The following is a 26,975-nucleotide window of genomic DNA, read 5'->3' on the forward strand; positions in this document are numbered from 1 at the left end:
AATCAATTTTCTGGTATTAAAAAGTCCTGTATATATTAACCAACGAAAATAAAATCATTGATTGATAATAGATTCATTTTTATTATGAAAAGTAAATTATTTACTGCAACATATGATTTCTCTCGAAAAATCTTCAGGCATTTGTTAGAATTCCTCGGAAAAGGTATATTTCAGTTAAAAATTCAAAAATATTTTTCTGCTGGGCAAACAAAAGTACAAAGAATATTTAAGGGAATTTACAGGGCTTTATCTTAATTACACGATTTAAAAAAATAAAAAAAATAAATAAAGTAGAGCGGTCTCTGAGACCTCACGTCCCCTGTTATGTTCTACTTTTTCACCTCCCCTGTTACGGGTTGATAACTAAAACGTTGTTTAACCATACAATTTCTTGAACAGGGACAGCAATTATAAGAAGGATTAAAAATAACGATTGATTGGAAAAAATTAAATTGCATCATTTAGTACGACACATAAAATTATTTTCGATAATGCATTTTTTATCTTGTATTTTTGACCTCCTGTACTCCTCTAATTTGTTTCCACTGGTAATTTTTTTTTAATTGCCGCTCATATTAATTTATTAAATTACCCATAGAATTAAGTAGTAACTTAACTAAAACTGAAACTGATATTACACATAAGAAGTGCTTTTTTACAGATGTTACCAAAATTCTACTTATTTAAATTTGAAAGATAAAATACAAAACTGTATCCTAAACCCTGTCACATTAAAAATAAAACTGATTGACAAAATACAAATTTAAAACTTAACTCATGTATTAATATTATGTGAAAGATTAGCTTATTCAAAATCTAAGAATAATAAAAGGAAGAAAAAAACATACTTCCAATAGAAATTCTCATTGAAAAAAAAACCTTGTTTGCTTTCGAAAAACATTTTTTAACCATTCAGTTCAACTCCAAATATTTCTAAAATTAAAACTATTTTAGAAAAATATCATAAACGACTTGAACAATATTAAGTAAAACATTTCATATATTCAACAATATTTATATAATAGGGATCTCATCAGTATTAGTTGATAGGTATAAATTACATTTTAATGAGCCTTTTCACGAGAACAGCTTACTTTAGAATAACGCTGATTGCACTGCACATGCGCAAGAAAACGCTCTTATACATGCAATCATTAGCGCCATCTTCCAGCTTTTCGTTCTCATACAATTACGTCAATACTGAAATTAATAGCCGGACCTTGTATTATCGAATAAATAAAACTGAATATTTAAAAACAGTTAAAGTAATTTCGTTGCCTCTTATTAAGCAATTAATTTCTAGTGAAAGTAGACTTGAAGGGGAATAAAAATTACACAACAATAGCTTTGACCAACAGATGAAAAAAGAATATTTTCCTCTTCTTCATTTAGCTACACATATTTCATAAAGGAATGTGATTAAAATTTCTGCAAACCAATTTCTTGTGAAAAAATTAGAGAGGATAGATATTGCATTCAATAAAACTTCATACGGATTTAAGGCAGAAAAAAGCTCCCTGAAACTAGAAGAAATGGCATTTCAACAAAACAGAAAGGAGTGTTCTTTGAACTTGGGAAGTTAATTTGTGGTCATTTAACGCAAGTTGTAGAGTTTAATGACTTTTTTTTTTTATTTTTTTGGATTTTGGGGGCTGTGTTTACACAGAACTATTGAACACAGAAAAACTGATCTGTGTAACATAAATAATTTAACAATATTGATATGATGAATTACAGTATTATTATTTCACATACAGTATACAGTATAGGCGCAGTATACAGTATAATTATTTCACATTATATACCTTTATTTGTAAAGCACTTTTATATTGCAGTAAATTTGCCCAAAAGTTAACAAGTATGTGTTGAAAACAAGGGACATAAATTATATTTAACCTAAATCTTATTATTGTTTTAAGGAGGTCCGAAACACAAAAATCGTCAAATTGTGCTATTATTTTATCGTTTAAAAAACTTCTCCGTTTTTTCTACTGCTTGAAAACACGTATGAATCTTGTTTCTATGTCAATTAGAACGAAAGATATAATTATTTTTTTTCATGCATTTAACCAATATTATACTTAACGTTAAAACATCAATCGCGTTTTTCTCCTTGATGCAATTTTCGATTTTTTACATTCAAACTCTTATAAGTCAAGAACTGACTAAGATAAACTAATGAAATTTGGAGCACATATTTTTCAAGAAGTTTAATTCAGTTTTTTTTGGCAAATTTGAAAAAAAAAAAAAGCTTTTTTGCAAAAAATATGATTAAAAAAAAGTATTTTCGAATTTTTCGAAATTTTTCTTCAACTATATTTTATTTTTTATTGAATTAATATCTTTTAAGTCGACGAATAAAAATTCAAGCTCAGATATTTGAGCATAATGTTTTGAAACAATATTTGAAAATTGACCGAGAATAATTTGAGTTTTAGTGATTTTAAGCAACACAATTTTTTTTATTAAATGAAATTAAAGTATTGTTTTTTTTAATATTTATGTTATAATTTTGCTTATTAAATAGATTGTGAATTAGTGCAAAACATTTCAAAACTCTTAACTGTTTGATTTTTTTTTCAAACTGTGTCATGGAACCCGCTTAGATAAACTTAAAAAAAAGGAGACTAATACTTATTTTTATTACTGCTTATGAGCATTTTAAGTAAAATATGTCTCTTAAATCCATTATGAAACTGATCTTAGATTTAAAAAAAAAAATCTTTTTTTTTTTTTTTTGAGTTGTAATTTGTTTTGAAGTTTTATGTATTTTGCTGTTTCCCATTTTCATTAATTCATAAGGTTTTTTGTTGCATGGATGTATGTAAATGTTGTGTGGATGTATTTGCAATAAATGCTTTGCTTTGAACAATAATATAAAAAAAAAACGTAACACTGATTTTCCTGATAGTTCTGATTAAATTTTATATTGCTCTGAATAAACTCTAACTCATAAAAATGAACAAACTATTAACTAAATAAAAACCTAATTTTGTTTTATTTTGTTTAACTTTACATAATTAGTTCTCATTGAAGAATTTATTCTGTAGCTTTGACCCCTAATCCAAAACTGGCATTGCATTTAGCAATAAAAGCACAGAAAAGATTTTCTCTTTCGTTTTTAGTTTAACCATTTTAATTACAAAACAAAATACACCAGTATTTTAGGTATTCTGAAATAGCAGAATACTAATGAGCGATCTACAATTAAATGATACACTTAGGTTTGGATAAAAAGCAAAAGACTGCAGAAATATTAATTCATTTTCAAGCAAAAGTTTTAATTGATACATTTTATTTTATTTTTCCATTTCAAAATCATTTTCATCAAAAATATCTACTTCATTATTAAATGTTGTGTAAGATGATTTATTTCCAAAAATGCGGAGTACTAAATGCAATAACCATGAGTTAGAAATAATTCTGATAGTAGATTTTTGAAAATAGATAAAAATACTAAAAATAATTGAATTATTTCAAATAACAAATAAAAGCTCACCTTTTTTTGCAGAAAACCTTGCTTCCTTTGTAACAGGGTAGAATATCCTTCTCAAAAAAATTGGATTTCCTTTAAGTTCAAAACTGACGGTTCTCATTTAAATTAAATTCTCTCCTTCAAAGGTAACACAAACCAATATCGAACTAAGTTCCACACAAACCGCCAACTCTGTTATAGTTACTCCAAGTACGCCTCCTCTAGATGGAGTAAAATTTGTATTTCATTTAAATTGCATAAGCACTCAAGAATTAGTTTTTATAGTTGTAGTATAATTTTAGATTTTTATCAATCACAGTAAATGGACACGTAATTAAGCTTTAGATTGATAAAGTGATAATGGTTTTTGGGAGTCATGACATGGTTCAAATTATAGATAGTTGTAAAAATTAACCTTGTTTTTCGGCTGTTATCTACACGTTTGTTTGCTGCTCCTGAGTAAACGTTCTAATGAGGTAATGCGTTAAATTTCTGACTGCTATTAATAATGCATAAGAGATATGCATTTACAATTGCATAAACAGCGCAGGTTTTACGTTTTGAGTCTCTTACATTCATTGAGGAATTCATGTACGCTTAATTCTACAGCAATCCGGAAGAACTTGAATGCTGATGAAGAAAATACATTCTTCAATGTATGATGTCTCAATTGCAAAAGGTACTTTTATTTGTTGCATAATGTATGAATAACTCTTTAAATTTGCATGTTTATGAAAGAGTTTTTGCATCTACTGTATTACGAAGTGCATTGTAAAATGTATCTGTATAAGACTTGCAAAAAGAGGAATAGGTAAATTATTTATGTATTAATTTTTAATGAAGTTAAAGTAAATCATGCACAAATAAATTTCACATATGTATAGGTTATTAATACTTATTTAAAAAATGAATCACAAAGTATTTGCGCTTTGTGCTAAATTATTTTAATAAGAAACTTTCTTTAAAGTTTCATTTGTCTCGAAGCTATTTTAGTAGGATTATAAATACTAATTCAAAAAAAAAAAAAAAAAAAATATGAGGTGAGTGTTAACTTCATTCAACTATGAAAACTGAAGTAAAAACCCTCGCTATTTTCTACTGCTATTTTGGGCTCCTTTTATCTTTTGTTCACATTTAATGTCTTTTATGTTATATTAATTAAAATATGTTGTTGTCTTTCAAATTCGTTTCCTTTGATTATTGCGCTTCTCTTATTAATTTTTTTCGTAGGAGGGAAAAAGGAGAGCGTGAATAATTTATCAGTTAACTGTTAACTGATTTTTTTAATTCAAAAACACAAAGCAAAAAATTATATAAAGGATAGTTTTACATTGCATGAGATTTTCATATCGTTAAATCAGCATTTTTAATAAGTTTACCTGATTACGATAAATAATTTTAATGATATTTGATTTTTGTTTTGAAATGTTATATGTGCTTATTTTGTGTTTACTTCAGAATCTATTTCAGATGCTTTGGTAATATCGTTTAGCCTCTTAACCTTTAGTCATATGCCAGTAAACCAAAATTTTAAAAGTATTTTTTCTGAAAGGCATGCTTAAAAACATAGAATCTGCCCTTTTTTAAATAATTTCTTTAAGTTTAATATTTTTTAAAAATTACTTAAACCGGTGCTTTTTCATCGTTTAATTCTTCTGCGGATGACATCACAATTGATGAAAGGCCATTCAGTGTTGCCATTTACGGTAAAAAATATTTAATTTGCATCTTTACTCACGTGTATTGGTAACGATATGGTTGATAGGAAGAGCAGAGCGCAATTGTAATTCGCTTCTTGATTATCATAACGTGGAAATGCGGTAGAAATATGCGCCATAGCGCATCAGTTACGACGTCATAAAGACCAGGCCCTGTTTGAAGAATCGGACATTTAAAAAAAATAATTAAAAAATAACTGTTGGGAAAATGAAAGTATTTTCTGAGTCCACGTTATTTATTTATTTATTTTTTTGCTTATTCTATCAATTTCAAGAACAAAAAGTACTACTTTCGACTGAAGGAAACAACCCCATTGCCGCATCCCCCCTTGCATTTTTTGCAATTAATGATACGAAGCAATCATATGTGAAATGTAGGTGCACAATGAGATTTCTTTTATCCGTGTATAGCATGAGTCCCGATTCCATCATTACTTTTAGCTCTCCAGTCGTTATTTTGAGTTAAGTGCATATTATACCTATCGAATTGTTTCAACACCTTTTGCTAAACGTATCGTAATCATATGGTTCCAAAGTCTAAATTAAGTTTAAGGTTGTCTGGGTAGCCCGGCATTTCTTAAGTTAAGTTTTTTTCAAGAATTGGTACTTTTTTATTTCTATTCAAATTAGTAATTCATTGGGTTATTAAGTATAACGATAAAAGTTACGAAGATTTCAAGCATGCAGAATTCTTTCGTAAATACTCCAATAATCAAGTTTGTAAGAACAGTAAAACCCCTCTTAACGGACGCCCCTCCTAACGGACGCCCCTCTTATGGGGACATTTTTTAATTCCCCGATTCTAAGGCAAAAAAACATTATTAAACTCCTGTCCTGCGGACACCGCTCTATTAAGGACAATAAAGTTTGTCCCGTTTGTGTCCGCATTAGAGGGATTTTGCTGTATATATATTATGATGTGTTGTTACTAAAATTTTAGTAGGAAAAAAAAGAGGGAAATGATCTGGGGGTTTCGAGTACTCATTAAAAGAAATGGTGGTTTTGGAATTAATTTGCATTTCATTTACATTATTTTTGAAATAAAAAGCCGAATATTTCTGGGGACAGAGCCTCTCCCCCCCCACGCGCTCCCCCTTAATTAAAGCACTTGTTAAAAGTTTCGCATTAAATGTTGTTAAAATTACTTCACTTATACCCCACAAAATAAAAATAAAATGCCCGACCACTGGATTCATACATGGCCGAGCACTGGATTGCCATAGCCGGTTACTGAGAAATACACTCGTTAAAAACTTGATTTTTTTGAAAAAAATTTCTTCTTTATGAAATAAATAAGAGGAACGCAACCAGGAAGATAAAATTTAGTTTTAAATGTTTCTACAAATTGATGAAAGTTGAACTTTTTAAAAATCAGAAATCGTTTTTTTAAAAGATCGACTACTGCTGCGTTTAACGTACTTTGTGGAGACCTGTCATTTCTTATTTTTCCATGGGTGGAGAGCCCAGCGCGTGTGCACTTAATGCACATATTAACGGAAAAAAACGAGGTCTACGCCCAGTTATGTACCATTTACCATCCTGATTTCCCTAGACGACATCCCTGATCTTATGTAAAAAGAACGGCCTGAAAATTTTACAATTTTGAGCAAAAGCACCAAAATGTTCACTAATTTGTTACAGTAGAAATGTCATTGTTTTGCACTAGATGTGATGAAATTTGATATTTAAACCAGAAAAAGGTCACTTCGGTATTCTTGAAGAGGGTAACTATGCCTTCTTGGGTACTTGAAATGGAGCGTAAACTCAGAACCATAAACAGAATTTTTAGGTGTTCCATATTTGGATTCAAAGTGTAATCAAGGTCATTTTTGTCAATGACACATCCTTTAACTGACTTTCAGAGGTTTGAACATCAAATTTCATCACAGGTGACTTCGCTTAAAGTAAAAGTATGACCTTTTTACTTTAACTAAAATTAGTGAACAGTTTTTGACTTTTTTGCAGAAGTTTTTTTTTTTAATTTTGAGGCTAAACTCATATTTCTGACGCTAAATAAAAACATCGCCTTTGTTTACATTGGCATTCTTTATGTTTTCCATACTTTCACAGGTGCATCGAAATGTGTAAAAAGCTTTTCATTTAAAAATTATTATTTTTAAAAAAAGCAGTATGTTTAAAATATACCTATTCGGCTCTCTTTAGATATTTAAAAACCTTTATGAGGCATGAAACGATAGTAATGTTGAGTACAACACTGAATTTTCTAACAAATATATTGTGATAATTTCTCATTCTCATAAAATGTTTGGAGGGACAAATGCACTTAAACCTCTTACACTTTTACTTACTTATATTAAACTGTTAACATAAATAGCCGGCTTTCAAGTACATCATTGTCCTGCCGACTGTGATACGGGCTGAGAAGATAAAAAGTAATTTTATAATTTCTTCTTTTCTACCAAGAGATTGCAGGACGTACTGTTGGAAAGCATAAAAATCTATTTAATTATTTTTGTCTAACATAGTCAGTGTCAAATTAAATAAGCTCAATGAAAGCTATTAGTAAGTCAATGGGTTAAATATTGTTATGGATTGTTAGTGTAAATGTGAGACATAATTGCAATTTTTGTTTCTTTCTTGTCGTTCTCTTTTCTAGTTTGGTGTGGGGACAGTATCAGAAGTTTGTGAGCAGAGCTCCAGTTATAATAGTTTGTTTCATAAAAGAAATTAAGCGATTTTCTACGTTTGGAATTGATACGTAGTTCCAGAGTAGCAATAAATATTTGTGATAACCTCTATGTCTTATCTTTCTTTATTGCTTATACTTCGCTTAGAAGTATACCATAAAGTTTGCAGCCGTGGGTTAGTATGTAATTCGGAATTACTTCGACATGCTTTAACTCCAATTGATAACTTATGCCCAATATTTATAGGATACCAAGTATGTATCCAATGTATCACGCTTAAAAAATAATTAAACTGTTTAACAGCATATTTTGATTTTCTGTTCACTCCAGATCGTTTTATGAGAAAAAAATATTGGACAAATTTACCTGAAAAGGACTATAAAGACATTGTTCGTAATGTAACATCAAGTTTCGGTTTTCAGGGTTATTTCATTACAATATCATCTCTTTGAATTTTTAAGGGTTATTTCATTACGATATAATAAAAAAGGATATCCATATTCTTATTCTATCTGTTTTCCTTTTGTTCTGTAAATAGACAAACGCTAGTACATTCAGTTCTGATGTATTGGTTAAAAAAAAAAAAAAAAAAACTTATGAAGACTAAAGAGTTTTATCTCGTGCTCGCTTATCGCGCAAAGCAGGCCTCGCATTGCAGGCAGCACAAATTTGAATATGTATCAATAATAAAATGTGTACCACCCTTAATGTCAAAAAGGAAAAAATGCATTCCTTAAAAAATTAGCATCTTTTCTGAGCATATTTTGTATTAAAATATCAATTAATTCATCAAATTTTTTTCAAGGGTGATATTTTTTAAGATGTGTGTGTGTGTGTGTGATTTGTAAAATCTCTTACATCTAGATAAAATTTCATCCATCGAAAATGTCAGTCAGGTTTTTTTGAGAAAGCATTTAGCGCAATAACGGTCTTTTAACTTTATCTTATGTTTAGATGGTGCATCTGCTGTGCTAAGTCTTGGTGTTTGCAAAAAGAAATTAAAATTATCTATCCTTACACTCTCGTAATATATTTGAAATTTATTTATTTTATTAGTGACTAATGATGTTATAACCCTCTATGTATACTTTTAACCGGTTAAAGAATTTTCTTTATATTTATCCCGAGAAGATTTGGAGTTGCTTCGTATTTCGAGGTGCGAACTAGAATCATTTTTAAAGTCAATTTAAAAGTCATACAAGGTGAAAGAATCCTTCTGAACATTATTCAAATGATTTAATAAACTTAACTTCGATTTTTTATGACAAATACTTATCCTCAATTACGCTTAGTTTTTTCATTTTAAATGTATGTTTAAATATAAGAAACGAGTAAAAAGCAATTTATTCAAATGAAGGGCTCGCGGAAAAAAACGTGATAAGCCACATGATATAAATTTTTTAGTAGGTCAATTTCCTACTTATAAAAAATATTTGTAGAATTTTTCAAAGGTATTTAACATTCTATATTCTGCAATACTAAAACCACACATGTTATTCTTCAAATGATATAATCTATTCTCATGTTATTTCAATTTTAGTTACGCGACACAAAAGTTTTGATTGAGAAGTTACTCCTTGTGGTTTTTCACATTTTTGCCCTGAGCCCTTTAAATTACCTCAATGTATTTTTTCAACTGCAGCTTTCTGACATAGTTATAATTCTGCACTCCAAATAATGAAAGATTTTGATTAAGAGCTTTTTGGCTTTGCACTGCATTAAAAATCGACTTTTCAGTTAGCTCTGCCATTCGATATTTTCGTTGTTACTTTCTCAGAGTGTAACGTGTTTACAGGAGTATATTAAAGAGAAATAAATGTTTTTAAACAAAAACGAAATTCTTACAAAAATGAAAAAAGTACGAGACTTTTATTACGGAGGCAATGTTGTTCTCAAAAAAAAATCAACAAATGTTCAGAAACACATAATAATAAAAAACTTTAATGTCTTATTTCAATGTTGGACAATACATTAACATACAGGCAAAGAATAAATAAATCTTGAAATACTTTTGCCTTTTGAAACTACAAATGCTTTGGTTCTGTATCCTCCATGTTGTTTGTGTTAGAATCATCTTTAGTTATTTTTATGCTTCCGTTTTCATCTGGAACATCTTCGACAGCATCAAAAACATCTTCCTTTTCATCATAATCTACTTTTGGCAATCGTGTTATCCACCTTAAAAATTACAGAAAATTTGTTTTAGTACATGAGAACAAAATTTAACCCTTAATTAGTCGCATATTGGTCTGTTTCCGCCCCTCGTCATATTTCGCTCTATCACACCAGCTTTTATATTAATAGTGGGGCCCATCTGTGTACCTCTCCTTGAGTAACTCCTCAACTCTCACACAAAATTTTGAGCTTTTTTTTAGAATTTCAGGGTTGCATAGCTTTCGAATATGCTTGTCAGTCATTTAGACCAATAGCGCGATAACCTAATTAGCTTTTCGACAGTAACTTTCTTCCAGCGTAAGTGTAAGTATTGTTCTTCAATACATACTTTTGTATAGTAAATTGTACCAATTATATTTGCTGAAGCAAACACTAAAAGAAATCATTCAAAATTTTTTCTTCGTGTCACGGATTGTTAGGACGGGGAAAAGAACGAAACGGGAGCACTAACGAAATATAAAGAGATGCGGACTACACCCGGGTCAAAATACTCCATTGCTAAAAAATCGTATTGTTTAATTAATTCCAATAAGCAGATATATAAACATTGTATACTCACAAGAATACTCCTACCGAAATCAATGAGATTGAACCAAGAATAACGTAAATTAATCCAGGAAAAAAATCTAAAGATGCGTTGAAGATTTGAGACACGGCAGCAGTGGCTAGAGATGGAAGTACTGATTCCACCATGGAGAGAAAAGAAAATATTTTGCCTGGAATAAAAATAATAAAAACTGTTAGAGAGCAGTGCTAAAAAATAACATATCTAATTTAAGATTTTGTTTTGCATCTAGAGAAAGCAACTACTTAGTAAAATGACAAAAGATCATCTGACTGTGTGTCTTATATTTTAAAAAAAAGCAATATATATATATATATATATATATATATATATATATATATATATATATATATATATATACATATATATATATATATATACATATATATATATATATATATATATATATATATATATATATATATATATATATATATATATATATATATATATATATATATATATATATATATATATATATATATATATATATATATATATATATATATATATATATATATATATATATTTGCTTAGGATATCAACCATAGGCACGGAAAGGGATCTACAAGAATAAGTTTATACTGTAGTGTTCAAATTATTTACTATCTAAGCTATGTATTGATTGCTTAAAACTAGGAGCTGGCTCTTTCAAGTGTCCGAAAATGTTCCTGGATTACAAAACATGTTGTTTATTTTATTTAAAAAAGAAAGGAAAAATAAAACAAAGATAGATAGGCGTTAGTAGCATTCTTTTTATTATTGTACCTATTTTGCATCATAGTTATCTCAAGAATGTTAAGAAATTCCGTTGTTTTATTTTTAATCCACTTCCAATCCAAATAATTCTAAAATGACTCAATGTGCAAAAAAAAAAAAAAAAAGTGTGTAACTTGTATTAAATAGAAAATGGTCTGACTTTGCTTTTGCAATACACATTTTCTGCAATAATTACGTTTACTCTACAAAAATTATATTCCCTATCTTTAAAAAAGAAGTTGTGTGTTACTTTACACCATCAAATTTCTATTTATTATAATATATGTTATAGCCTGGTGAACAGGTTTTTTTTAACCTAGATGTATCATAATTTCTTTAAAGCTAAACTTTAAAAGAATGTTATATATAGAGCAAAAAATAAATAATTAACGATTTGCGTAAAAATATACCTAATTACGAGCTAATTTTACGAGCTAATACCTAATTTTGATAGTATTAGGTTTCTTTAATTCAAAATTTACAGAACTTTATATCATCAAAATAATTCTCGGCTTCAACTAGTAATCATTGTCACTTTTAAGTATTTTTTAATAAAACGGAATTACTGAAAGTTTTAGGAGAAAAATATCTACGATCATTTTCTCTTTGACTTTCTCCTAAAAAAACAGCAACGGGTTACATTACTTAAAGTTAATTTTTAGAATTTTACCGCAAAATGTTTTCAAGCAGATGCTAATGAACCTGACACTCAATATGTTTTTCTATACCGCTAATTAAGATGCGTTTGTGCTATTGATACTTTAAAATCTCTTCGTACATTCAAAGCAATCTTTGAAAAATGATATATATATATATATAATATGTATGCAGCGAATGCCGGTAACATTTTAAGAAAAAAAAAACTATGAAACTTTGAAAAGAAAAAAAGAATAAATTCATTTTATGCATGTGTAGAAACCGGTTGTAAGCTTTGTATAGAAATAGGAGAAGAAAAATATATAGAGCTTTCCGAAAATAAGGTAATAAGAGCTCTGACGGATGTTCAGATTCTCTGCACGTTAAAAAGTCAGGCTGAAGATAATGAAGATGATCAAATTGTTCAAACGGTAGCAGTGGATGGAGCCAGGTGTCCACTAACAAGACAAAATGTCGGTTAGAATATTTGGCTGAGTTGACGCAAACATGTCCCGTCAATGAAACAAGAAGTGTGATAAGGTTTTTGCGTTGGAAGGTATTGGGCTACTCTCTTTACAGTTCCAACCTCGCTGCAAGTGATTTCCATCTGTTTGGACATTAAAAAAAAAATGTTTGTGCGGTCAGCAGTTCAGAACCGTTGCAGCGGTTTAGCAAGCCGGTCCGTATGTGGTTTCCCATCCTTGACGATAATTTCTTCCTCCAACTGTTTTTATAGGTCCAAAGAGATGATAATCCCTCCGTACGCGTTCGGGACTGGGAGGAAAGTAGTCCAATACCCCCCAACGCAAAATCACAAGTCTTGTTTCATTGGCGGAGCACGTTTTCATCAACGCAGCAATTTTCTTACTGATATTTCTGCCTGTTTGAGGACACCCGGCTTCATCCACCCGTATCGTTTGAAAGCTCTGATGATCTTCGTTATCTTCAGTAGGAATTTTTTTCTGACAGAGAATCTGCACATCTATCAAAGCTCTTGTTACCTTATTTTTTAAAACCAAGTTGTACATCTTACATGAATGAAATTATAGTATAATATTACAATATAAAAACGCAATATAAATAAAAACGCAATATATATTTCTCTGTTAACACATATTATTTATTATAATTGCTTTGCACGTAATAACTAGGTTTGTATTACTGTATATAGGCGTATGGTACTTCGAAAAGCATTAAATGCCTTCATAACGCATTGTTAGATACAACAGAAGTAATCTGTATCTTGTAAAGTCGTTTAACATGTCTTGTAACCACATGAATTTTCGTATTTACTATCTTACAAGCGTACTTGAGATGAAAATGCAATGTTATCGTCTTAAAACTTGCACATGTTTTTGCTAACGGAGAACAAACAACGTCAAAATCAAGAGTTTATTGCGCAAAAAGTAGCGCATATCGTTGAGAGATGGCGCTTCGCTTACTTCGATAAAAATAATAGCTAAACTGGGATTAAATAGTGGATGAGGATGTTTTATTTCTTCTTTCTCTAAAATAAAAATATTTCAGCGAAATTGGGCTTAAAAGTGTATATTATGTCACTTTTTGATCTACGAAGTAGTTTTTTTTTTATATGGCGGCGTCTATGATGAAATGGTGTGTTTTTATTGAAAATTGAAAAGTGAAACTAATCCGCTTTTTTGCAATATTTTTACTAAAATTAGGAAATGTAAAGACCGGTAGCTTAAATTAAAACAGTGATTTTTCAATCTGTGGGTCGTGACCTCATTGTAACATTTTTTCTATTTTTAAATATGTGCAGTTTTAAACTATTGCATTAAAAAAAGCGTCATTTAAATTTTTTCTTTGTTGTAATCAGGGCTGTAACCAGGATTTTCCAAATTAAAAAGTTCTAAAGAATTTTCCGTCCCCTGTAACATTTAAAAAAAGTAATAAACAATGAAATTAATAAACATAAACAAATAAATGAAAATGAAAGAAATTTATTAAACATTTGATGAAGCATACTAAATAATTCATTTCGGTTTGTTGAAGTGTGCACTTATTTTACAGACTTTTTCTTTTAACAACGTCTTTTATTCTCCGTACAAATTTGCATTTGTAAAAAATTATACAAATTTCTTTTTGTTTCTTAAATTATTGTTAATTCAATAAAAATCATACTGAGTGAATTAAACAGAAATATCTTAAATATTAACGTCGTAAAGTAAGACAAACAACGTTAGAAAAAGCACAAATTTGCCAATTTATCTTTTAACGTCGTAATACACTTCATTAAGAGGCGTAACATATTTACATGATCTAAATTTCCTTTTTTAATAAAGTCATACTTTTGAGTAAATGCTTGATTTTGATAGTGTTTTAAAATTTAATGTATAAAGGATTTTTATTTTAGTGTTTTCAGTTTTTCCTACTAGTTAATTCATTAATAGCCTTTAAGGTTATAAATTAATTTTCTGAGGTGGTGATTGTAGAATATTTTTTAGTTGCGACTATTTTGATTAATTCGCCAGAAAGTTGTTCTAAAAGCTCCCGTATCATTACATTTTGCTTATTTTTTGAAAAATCCCTCACCCTCTGTATTACATGCCTAAAACCATCTTTGCTTTAAAAAAAAAAGCGAAACAATATCCTGGCTACGGCCTTAGTTCTTACATTATTGAATTTTTTCAAACTAATTTTATTCAGCTGCAAAGAGCTTTTGATATAGTTCAGAAAATACGCATTAACGTGAATGCAATGCAATTTCGTGATTTTGCCGTGGACTGACTTTCGTAAGTAACTGCAACCTGTTCAAAACGTCACAGGAACGGTTTGGGACTGTCACGCGGTTTTAACATAACTCACCTATATCATCTTCGGATACAATTTTCGAAATTCTTGAACGACCAGCCAAAGGTACTAACATATCAAGCACTCCAATCATATTTGCTAAAGGAAAAAAATAAAGACGGTAAATTTATATGATCAATGGTGGTGCATTTTTCTACATCAGGTCATCCAAAAGTGGTAAAAAGTCAGCTTAAGAATTCGATAAACCGCATATTCCTTCTCTTATGTCTGTCGACGTTTATCTCCGTACTGAAGAGAACGTTGTATAAAACGGGGAGCCTGACATATTTTTTCCTCTCAGAGGAAATATTTTAAAGAAAAACAAACGAAATTTTTTTTTATAGAACAGTTCCATGAGATAGACTATCAAGACACAAGATTGGTATAAAATAAATATATAAGAATGAGATAGAAAATATTTTTCTGAAATACGAGCCAAGTTTTCGTTTGTCTTGACAACCAGTTAGATAAAATCGGATACTCATATAAAAACTATATATTTCTCACTCTCTCTCAGATCGAAATAAAAACTTTATCAAAAAAAAAATCTATTTGGTGGAACAAAGGGAAGGTAAATTCACAAAATAAAAATGAAATACCAGCATTACATGTTGTTAAAATTATTGTTGAATGATTGATACATATTACTCTTAAATATCTGAGTATTTCTCATAGCGATTATTAATACTCAAATCCTGTAATTGAAAACTTTTATATCCCGTATTAGAATTGAAGCATGATTTACGATATCCATAATATTAAAATCTGTTTGCGTCCATCTGTTTGTCTGTCCATCTGAAGATAGATCTTCTCGAGAATCGCTGCGAGTCGAGACTTGAACAAGATACCGATCAATTCGAAATTTTGCAAAAAAACTATAGAATCAATTTCGCAATTGTACGACTTTAATTAGTAGAGATATTAATTAAAACGTTAATTAACATTACGTTATTCAGGAATTTTTATTTCTTTCCTGTTGCCATTTTGCATATGGGTTAGCAAATAATAAAATTCTAATAATTGTTTTAAAAGGGATTTTTTCGGCTGCTGTTCAAATCTTAAAAACAACGTTTTCATCCAGAATTTTATTTTAAATTAGTTTAATTTCTCTTTTATTCTGATATATAAATCTTAAAACTACTCTTTAACACTAGAAAGACGGAGGGGCCTGTGTGGCCCCTCGCGTAGTTTGTTGTTTAATAACTCGGATAATACCTAACGGAACTTAATGGAATTTTCTGACTTTTCATTATATGACACTATTTGAATGCTTGTTTAATCATTTAATCATTCACCTCATAGTACTGTAATTAATGATCCTTATACCTAGAAAGACGGGAGGGGCTACAGTGGCCCCTAAGCATTTTGACAATTAAAAAATTAATTTTTTTCCTTTCTCCTAATTGTTGTAGCATAAAAAAATGCCATTCACTCTAGTTTGACCTGTAACTTCCTCTTTATTCAGTCGATTGGATATCCAAATGCTATAAACAGTACCGACTGCTTACCATCCTAACGGTGGCCATTGCTCTTAGAAAGGAAAACTAATTCAACCTTTTGCCCAGTATAGAGAGAAAAACTAAAAATAATTAAGTACTAAGTTTTTATTTAGTCATGAAAGAAGGTGTATCAGGCATGTGGACTCCCTCAGGAAGAATTTTTAAAAGAATTCACTCGAAAAATGGGTAGGGGCCACACTGGCCCCTTCAGTCTTCCTAGGTATACAGAAAATGTCAGTCGTTCTAGTGTTAAAGCATCTTTTTGGTTTAGAAATTTATTGTAAATTAGCTTCGTTTCTCTTCTATTCTAAGCAAAGATTTTTTTTTTTGATTAATTCGCAACTCCAGCGCTCGAATACGCTACCTTGCGGTGATTTACAAAACTGCCGAAAAAACTAACACATTGCCACATTGCGTTCCACGTATGTCTGTTGACTTAAACATAGGCAGTTTGTTCTGAGTATTTATTAACGCATTTGATGTGTCTTGGATTGCTTTCAGCAACAGAAAGTGTTCGAGCTCCTCAAAATAATGTTAGTTTTCATTATTTCCCTCTAAAAAATGATTTGATTGAGAAATGGTGAAAGCGCGTTAACACCAGAAAACTCTGGATTAGCAAACTTGGATAACGTTATACCAGGTAAAAAATTTTATTGTTTTGTGTGAATTTGTAAGAATATGGGTTTTTTTTAATCTTAAATTAATTTAACAAACCATATTTTACAGCAGCATTTAGTTGGAATAGACAGTATGCAAAATTTTTTCTTGAATATATTATCTTAGAACGAAATGAAAAATGTTTAACCGAGAAAGAATTTATTTTGTTGCTTTTATTCTCAGCTGATAGGTTTCGCCAAATTTGTTTAGGGTTATAGTTTTAGTATTGGGCGAGCTAAGTATCCATGGCGAAATTCCGTCCATGTTAGTTAAACCATTTTTATTTTTTATCATGAGTGAAATAAAATGGTAGAAAGATTACAGAATTCGATAAGTAAAAAGAAATAATGGTAGATCAAATTGAAAAGAAAACTACCACCATATATCCGTGAGAATTTTGTTGATGATTTGTATAGCATGACATAATTAAATCATAACTCAGAAATTAGAAACATACCAAACAGAAAAATTTAAAATGAACCGATTCGGCAATTTGAGAAAAATAACTCAGCTACAAATGCAAAACAATTAGCGCTAGCCAAACAAGGCAAAAAAGTATCATCTTCTTTTGACAATAATTCGAAATGTCATATAATTAAATTTTCTAGCATTAATTGTTGTTCTTGTCAGGCCACAATCATTATTTAGTTTTATCAAGAATTGATAAATATCGAATTCAACATCGTGGAAATAGCTGCTTAGAACTACGAACTACGTAGTTTGCATTAATCTTTGACGTTTAGTAATGCTTATTGAATTCTCTTTTCTTTCTACGTGGGCCAGAATATCCACAAGACTTTGAAAATTAATTTAAAAAGAATAAAGCGAAAAAATCATGCATACGAAAAAAATTTACTACACTTATTAGCATTTTCTTCGTTACCACATGCGTTTGTTTTAGTTTTTTCGTCGGCCATTAGACAGTGACTGCAGTGCCCCCCAATAGTTCGTTGGAGTTGCGAATAACATTTCAACAATTGTTTCAGTGAGACTGACGTCATCAAAATAACCAACTGGGTTAATCGGTTGCTCTATTCGGATATAACCTTTATTTATCGTCTGCTCTATTTTATTTTTTACAGCCAACGTTCTTAACTCTTTTCATCATATGAAAGTTATTTCTTTAGTTATGTTTGTTTATTCGCAACTACAATAAATTATAGGGGGCGCTGCAGTCAATGTCTAATGACGGACGAAAAAGGTAAAACAAACAAATGCCGTAACTTGTAACTTACTTTGAAGCTTGGTGACTGACAGTCATTTTTCGTCGTGTTTGTGGCAGGCTTTCTTTTCTATTGCTTTGAAATTACATTACATCACAAACTGTCTGAAGCCTGTAATTTTTTCCAAAGAAAACATGTGTAACGGAATGTTTTGCCTTTTTCAGTTGAATTGTTAACCACCGCAAGGTAGCGTATTCGAGCTCTGGAATATCGAATTGTAATGTAAGCTTTTTTTATCATTACCAACCTTATATTTCGGTAAATTTAAGATGTGCGACTAATTATGTTTATATTATTGGACTCTTCCCTTTTCATGGGTGAGTTTTCAAATTATAATAACTAATTTTCCTTCCTGTTTAATTAAAAGAACACATTAAATTAAGATTGTTTGGATTTCTCTAAAGGGAACAGAGTTGAACAAAAAAATGCTTTTAATGATTTTAACTAAAACTTAACTAGAGTCTGATGACTTGGAATTGAATTAGTGCTTGATGAAATTTGTTAAGTCTTAATGCTTTAGTTTCACGTAATCAGTCTTAACGCGTTTGAAACTGACGTCAGAGTACTACGAAAACATTAACTGGACATCTCTTTCATTTTTTAGGCAGCCCGTGCAACTCTGAGCACGCAGCTAGTTTTAGTAATAAGCATGATAGTTAGCATTCCATTCGTGTCTCCATTGAAGCCACCAGGCCTTTCGCATTCTGCACTTTATTAGACGCGACAACAGCAGCAACAACAAGACACAGGTGACCCATTTTTTTAACCCATTAACGCCCAGTGTCCTCGTTTGAGGACAGCCAATAAATCATTATTTAAAAGCTCTATAACTAACATAAAACTGTAATTTCATTATTCTGAGAGTAGATGACAGCACTATAGATATTCTGTTCCAGTTCCATATTTTTGCGGTTATTTTTTAGTGTTGTTATTTGGATCGTCATTTTTCGATTTTTCTAATGCTACATGTGCCTGTTATTTTTGAATTTTTACACCAAAAATTATCAAGGTAAGTTTTAATATTATTTATAGTTGCCTTCCTTTAAAGTTGTAGTGAATATATAAAATATAATTAAATCTTTTCCTGCTTATTTTTAGTTTTATATATTACATAACATATTGCTGTCCTCAATTGAGAACGCTGGGCGTTGAAGGCAAAATCAGAAGAATTTTTCCAACGCTAAATATTCTTCTTTGATTGAGGTTTTAAGCACATATTTGCATTCTGTTTGGATTTAAAACACCTTAGACATCAAAAATAAGTTTTCTTTTTATTTTCAGATTGTTATCCCAATTACTCGCGAATATTATGAAATAATATGCCTTGTAAATTTCTTACAATTGAAGAAGCTCACCATGGGCGGATTTATGGGGAGACAGAGGGGGGCAATGCCCCCCCCCCAGTTTTGGGAGGACTTTATATAGTAACAACACATCTTCCAATATTAAAAAAAATTATCATTTTTTTCTTTTTTGAATAGTTCAGAAGGGCATGGGTGGATTTAGAGGGGGGCATAGGGGCAATGTCCCTCAGTTTTGGGAGGACTATATAGTAACAACACGTCTTAAAATTTTAAAACAAAAAAATCATGAGTTTTTCTTTTTTGAATAGTTTAATGAAAAAGCGAATGTCCTTTTCTGATGAGAGAAAAGAAAAGGGGAGGGGGGGGGGGAACGAACATTAAATAAAAATAGTATAGCTGTCACTGGGGTGTTGAAAATGTGTTGAAATTCACTATTTTGGACTGAAAAACCTTTTGGGCAAGTATATGAATGAAAATATAGGCTAAACGAGCTCTACATTAAGCTGCAACACTTATGATAATTGACAATTATTTCAACAAATTAGAACCTAAAGCAAAGGGGGGAAAACTCCCCCCCCCCATTAGCGCTAACAGAACGATCTACTCGTTATGATTTGTGTCCACATTTCAAGTATATTTATGCATAATATTTATGTTCTTAGTAGGTTAATTAGCGTTTTGAGAAATTCTAAAAAACAAAAAACATAGTTTTTTCCTTCCCTCTCTCTCTTTTTAAGAGAGAAAGAGAGAAAATAAATACTACCGCAAACTGAATAAATTTCAGTTATCTGAGTATTCTGATTAAATGAATCTTTTTTACTTAGAAGGAGAGTACAATTTTACTTACTTTATAAATACTGTTTAAAAAGTATGTAAGTCATATCTAAGTCTAATTGAGTCAGACCTTGTCATTATTGAAATCTAAATAATTGAGTCATCAAAAGTTTTGGAAAAATTTGCTGAAATTTTATAAAAGTCTATAAAAAGCTAACAAAGATTGGTAAAATCGTAAAAATCCTTTAACCGTAAAAACTAACGAATTTTCGTAAAAATTACAAACAAATCAAGCAAAAATTTGCAGGTAAGAGTGAATTTCAAACAGGGCCGAATTTTCCTATAAGGTAAACAAGCTATTGCTTAGGGCCCCTGCTTTGAAGTGGGTCCCTAACTCCCCACAAAAAATTCATGATTCGTTCCTTAAAAAATGGAAATTTCTTGAAAAAACTAATTTCATTTTTAAGTGCTTGAAAACCTTGAACATTTGGAAAAGTGGGGCTACATACCTTAAATTTTAAAATTTAGAAAAAATGGTAGAGGGGGGGAGGAATGCCAAAATACGTCAAATGTAAAAATCATGGTTCTCACGTTTGTAACATATTATTTGAAATAAATTTTTGTAGCTCACATGTTTCATATCTTGCTATTAATTCAATCCCAAATGCAAAATTTTGGAAATTCTTTTGGTGTTGCTTGCTTTTATCTTACTTCTGCATATTGTCAATCTGTTTAGTCCAAAAATAAAATTACACTCTACTTCTATTCCTCTTTGTTTTTTGTCCCACTTGTAACTGAATAGAAGTTGTTGTAATGAGAAATCTATAGTTTTTTTTTCTTTTAAATTTAAAATGGCTATTTCTCACAAAGTTAGAACAGGACTGTAAAACTTTACACTCAAGTATTAAAATATCAGAGACAAGTACAAATGTAGTGCGTTAAATAATTTTATTTATTCTAGAGTCCTTGAAAATAATTACATAAGTCTTTGAAAATCCTAAGCAAAGTGGGCTCCAATTACTTCTACTGCATATTGTTAATCTGTTTAGCCAGGAAAAAAAAATATACACTACCTCTATTCCTTTTCGTTTTCTGCATTACTTATAATTAAAAAAAAAATGCTGCAATGAGAAATCTATAGTTTATTTTTTCTTTCAAACTTAAAATGGCTGTTTCTTACAAAATTTGAACAATACTGTATAACTGTATAATCTGGTTATCAATTTCTATGTCTATAACAATTAACCTTTATAAGGCTTCAAAATGCAGAATTTTATATCCATTTTACAAAATTTCCTCCGGGGGAGAAACCCCCATCCCCTTAAAATTGGAGCCCTGTGTCACTCTCTTGATAACAGCTCCCTATCTTTAAGTCAATTCAAAAAGGACAGCATGAAAACATGCATTAATGAAAACGACACACAAAAAAGTAAATCATGGACTTATGCATCACATTAAACAGACAAAAACATGAGAGGGGGGGGGGGCAATAAAAATTTTGCTAAATAAAAAAAAATCCTGCCCCCCAGGAACTCAGTCCTAAATCCGCCTATGAAGCTCACGAATATTTGTTCTCAGAACAAATTGAAGCAGACATAATTTCAATTCCCCCTGAAATTGATGAGCTCACAGATGAAGAGGATATTGATGATGAAGGCACAAATTTACCGGAAATATCTGATATCACTGGTACTGTGGAGATTGAAATTGCAGATAAAGACGACAGTGATGTAGAAGAGAACTATGATATGCCTCCACCAACCAAAAAAAAAAAAAAAAAAGGAAAAGAAGAAAAAATTTAATTGGATAAAAAGTCAACCACAGTACACAAAATTGAAAGAAGAAATAAAAGCAAATGAATTTTTAGGGGACGACAGAGACATAAGGCAACTAAGTTAGAAACATTTGAAAATTTTTTTACTCCAGAAGTTTATGACCTCATTCTAATGGAAACCCTTAGGTATGCTGCTGAAATAAAAAATATTCCGGACTATGCTCCATCTAAAAATGATTTGATGAAATTTATAGGATTTTTAATATTTTCTGGATACCACGTAGTGCCTAGTGAAAGACACTGCTGGTCCGACCATGAGGACTTGGGGATTGATTTAGTAAAAAAAAAGCATGACCCGAAATTCTTACACCCTTTAAAAAGAAAGAGTGTCTGTCCCTTAACCATAGATAATACGAGAATACAACACGTTTATGGGAGGTGTTGATCAGCATGACTGGTACTTGAAAAAACACACAATATCCATAAGGGGAAAGAAATGGTATTGGTGTTTGTTTACCCGAATAATTGACATGGCAGATGTAAATGCTTACATTTTGTATAAGACTCTGCCACAAAAGGGACACTAAGAAACAAATGTCGATCAAGGACTTTCGACGTAAAATCGCTGTGGCTTATCTGAAAAAGAGTCAAAGCAATCGTGTAGAAAGAGGTCAACCAGCTAAAAATTCTTTGTCATCCGGTGCAGTTTTTGAGGATGAATTCATTTTACAATTTATAATTTTTATTTAGAGTGCATGTTGTATAGCTATTTAAATATTATTTTAGGAAATTCTTTTAAAAAACTTAAAATAAGATGCAAATCACACATTTTTGCATGTTAAAACAAAGTTCATTTACTTCTTCTACAAAGAAAATTTTATTATATCCCTGAACGCTCAGCGTCCTCAAATGAGGACAGGCTGTAATTTTAAAATACATTTAAAATATGTTTTATTTCAGGTTATATACTCTCAAGAAACAATAATAAGTCAAATTTATTAGATTCGTTAAAATATATTCGGCAGAAACAATTTGGGCGTTAATGGGTTAATGATGTCTCTTTGGACAGGTTTATACAATTTATCAAAGTATAAAAATCAAAATTTAACTGAAACCTAGAATGATAAATGCTGTACTTACAGAAATCGTATGACGGAGAATGAATCGATAAGGTTCATCGTGCAACGAAGGGTGTAATGCAGGCAAAAGAAAACTTAAAAACAAGTAAGGCCTACGCACAAAAAGACCGTCAGGCAAGTGAACAACCCAATTCAATGACGCTCATAGAAGATAAAGAATGATGTTAATGAGTTGCATCATGAATGGCTGATTGAATCACTGAAAATTTGAATGACTCCGTTTGTGCGGTATTACATGACTTTCCCCACCACTATACCGAACTTTTGGATTATTCTGATTCACCAAACTTTTATAGCATCATGTACACTAAACACATATCGACATGTTGAACCAAAAGATGCATAAATAAAATTAAATTAAAAATGGATTGAATTTGCTCGTAAGTGACGCCACGAGGGTCAATCTTTACACTGGTTTTGTCTTAGGTTTTTTTTTTATTACTAAAATTTAATTTTCAGCATTTTAAGCAATGCCTTTTTTTTTAATCTCCTTTGATCAACAGAAGATGTAATTATTTATAAAGATGTAAACTTTTTAGAGATATGCTCAATTCATTGATACGTGTACTTGGCTTATAATTTAGCAGATACTATTTTGTTTAAAAACGTTATACTCTTACTATGACAATTTTTAATTGCAGTAGTACAATAAACCAGATGCTTTACATCGCAAAAATACACGTAATATTAGTAAAGAAATGAAAGTATAAATTACATTAGGCTATAGTTCATTTTTTCTGCATAAAATTGCAACTTTGTTTTGTTCTTGTATAAGTTATTTAGAAATTTAATCTAGTATTTATTAATGCTAATGCTCTTTGATAAATTTTCGATAGTGTGCTTAATACAGTTTGACTTTTCTATTTATATTGTTTCATAGTTCTTTAAAAATGTACAGAAATTTGTTCCTCTATTTAATTATAGTAATGTATTTTTATAATTTTCCGATTGCGTTCCGATTTGCGTGACTTTACAGTTTTCATGTGTATGGGCTGTCATAGTTCTTGAAAAATCAAATTTACTGTATTTCATTTCAATACTTTTCTATTATGGAAAAAAAAAAACCTCAAAAACTACTTTTTTTTGTGAATTATTTAATTTTGAGACGAAATTTCCCTAACTTATAAAAAAGTGTCAAAGTTTTGAAGCATCACTGTAGCCGTTCATATATTTGTGAAACTTACCTATGTAATAAAGGTATTCGTTCGTTGCCAATCCCATGAGAAGACTTTTACTTATTTCTGAAATCGATCCAACAAATCCAAGAGTCGAATCTCCAAGCTTCATCTTCTTGAACATTGGAACAATAAATAGAGTAGCAAAAGTTCCTACCATAGTAAAGATTCCGAATACAGTAGAAAATTTTGTATTGTCCCAGTTAAAACGATGATGAACAAAAGAAAAGCCGATTGTATCAACAGCTAAAAATAAAAACATATATTAGTTGCGTTAGATCAATTTTCATCAATTAGTGTTTTTATATTTGACGGAAATAAATGCTTTATTTAGTTAAAACGCATTTTAAAGATTTTTGCCACATCCACGTTTTGAATCCAAATTCTTGTCCTGATTCAAAGCAAAATAGGGTGCATTAGGACTAGAGTGAGTCCCAGAGAACATGAAAATATATTTTATAATCGTTAAGTATAATTAAAGGGTAATAAAATACTGATGTTAGCCTAACGAGTTTAAATTATTGCAACAAGTGATTTTACGATTTTTGCTTTATAAACGGTAGAATTCGAGGACGCGGAAGACATCAATTTAATAAAATAAATAATTGGTAGATTAACCTTAATATAATACGATCAATACTAGGGAATGCATTTGTGATCTTCGCCGTACTTGTGTAAAATCTCGTGTCATAGGAGATAAGAAGGCGTTTCATGTAACTTCACGAATAAAGAAGAAGTCATAGGTATTTTATTCAGGCCAATGTAGTGTCAATTTAAATAAATGTTCTGCCGTGGGAAGGTAAACTGCAGTGTCTGAAGAAATGAATTTTCGAGATATTTGAGAGAAAAAAAAAAAACGTTATAGCTTCAACATTAACAAAAGGGAAATGTTGGAGTTAGACTCTATTTACGTGCTTTTTTGCATCAGGAACCAAATTATCAAGTTTTTACGATAAAGCTAAGGAACAATAAATGTTAGAAATGCAAGTAAATGAAAAATAATCAAATGCAGTTACTGCGCTTCATTTTCCCCACAGCAGTGTTGCAAAGCCCTGAATCGTAGCAGATGTAGTGGAACTTCCGCCATGTTGGGGTAAACGATGTTTTCTTCTATGTTTGCTATGCTGAAGTTGCATGCTTTGCTTTTTGATTGTGATTTCTTATTAACTCGAACCAACAACGACTTTAAACGCTATTCGTAATCGTATTAAACATTAGTAGCAAAAGCGACTAGTGCATCGAAAATATGGCTAACATTGTATTAAGAGCTGCTGTTAATTAAATACCCTACATACAGTATAATAACTTGGTTACTTTTTGTATTAACTGCTCTTATGCTCCATAAGAAGTTTGCCATTTTTTTTTAAATTCTGAATCAAAGTGTACGTTCCTTTGCATCAAAAAAATCGTTTCTTGTTTACTTACATGCTTGGTGCTTACTCGCTTTGGGCTCCCTGGTAGGGCAAACCGGGTTTTTCAAATGTTTGTGAAGTTTGATAATAAATAAACATTGGGTTTGAAATAATACAAAAATCACTTTTTATTTTAAAGTCAAAAACCCTGCTAGGAAATAAAACCGAAATTATTGCGATAAAAATCCAAAAGCTAAAATTTTTGAGTGTAAGGGGAGGCTGGCCCAAACCTAACCGCTTTGGGCCACCCTCCCTTATAGCTTTTTTTTTTTTTTTTTGAAATCCATAGCAAAGTGTGCGCTTTGAATTTAAAAGAATGATTACTTGTTTACTTACATGCTTGATGCAAAAGAGCTATACTCATACAGAACATCAGGAATACAATTTGCTTCTTCCCTTGATTTGGACGTTTCTTTACTGTAGCATGAAAACTGGCGATAACATTTTCGGTGGAGAATAAGTTTCGCAACTTCAACTTCCAACTTTCTGTGTATTCCAAGCCTCTGGTCTCTTTAACAAAAAATATAACCCAAAGAAGTGCAAGAACATGCCCAGCGGTTGCTATCAAAAATATTGCATTGTATCCAAAATATTTGAAAATATATCCACTTGCAGCTATGCCGATCGGCATGGAAAGACCGACAGATGCTTGAAAGAGAGTGTACTTCATTGTTCTGTTGCTTACCGTTGTTATGTCTGAAATGTAGCTGTATAATACCGCCATTATTGCAGTGAAACCTCCAGAGAGTCCATTTATGAAAGCGGGGATGAACAAGAATTCAACTCTGGTGTCCATAAACACAGAACAAAGAGTAGTTGCCACGTCGTCAATTAACATTCCTATTAAAGCAACAATTACAGGTACCCTACGACTATATTTATCACTCCATGATCCAATGAAAATTACTAAAATGGAGCTTGTTAGAAATACCAAGAAATTGTATCCAAGAAGGTAATTATTCGCTAGTTTCACAACCTCATTTTTTACATCAGGGTAGTATGAAATATTGGCGCAGATACTTGAAGAATAGTTGAAGTGAACCAAGCATACTTTATCTATTATAATGGTTGTTTGAGACACATTTCTTAAAGCATATGAAAGTGTATACACAAACATCAGTAGTTCCACTTTCATTTGTTTTATTTCTGACAAAATTGTTGCCAGCTTTGATGAATGGTCTTCTTCATCTTCATAACTTGATGTTTGTATTTGCTCATCAGTAAGTGTGAT

At 30.6% G+C, this 26,975-nt stretch overlaps 1 protein-coding gene across 1 annotated transcript; it reads right to left on the reverse strand.

Moving 5' to 3' along the window:
- Positions 1 to 9,865: 9,865 nt before the first annotated feature.
- On the reverse strand, positions 9,866 to 26,861 carry LOC129216405 (proton-coupled folate transporter-like). Its single transcript, XM_054850619.1, has 5 exons — positions 26,081 to 26,861; positions 24,342 to 24,578; positions 14,803 to 14,886; positions 10,576 to 10,732; positions 9,866 to 10,019 (listed from the first exon to the last, which is right to left on the reverse strand). The coding sequence occupies exons 1-5, from the start codon at positions 26,859 to 26,861 to the stop codon at positions 9,866 to 9,868; spliced, it is 1,413 nt and encodes a 470-aa protein (XP_054706594.1).
- Positions 26,862 to 26,975: the final 114 nt, after the last annotated feature.

This window comes from Uloborus diversus, chromosome 2 (assembly GCF_026930045.1).
Source record: "Uloborus diversus isolate 005 chromosome 2, Udiv.v.3.1, whole genome shotgun sequence".
NCBI lineage: Eukaryota > Metazoa > Arthropoda > Arachnida > Araneae > Uloboridae > Uloborus > Uloborus diversus.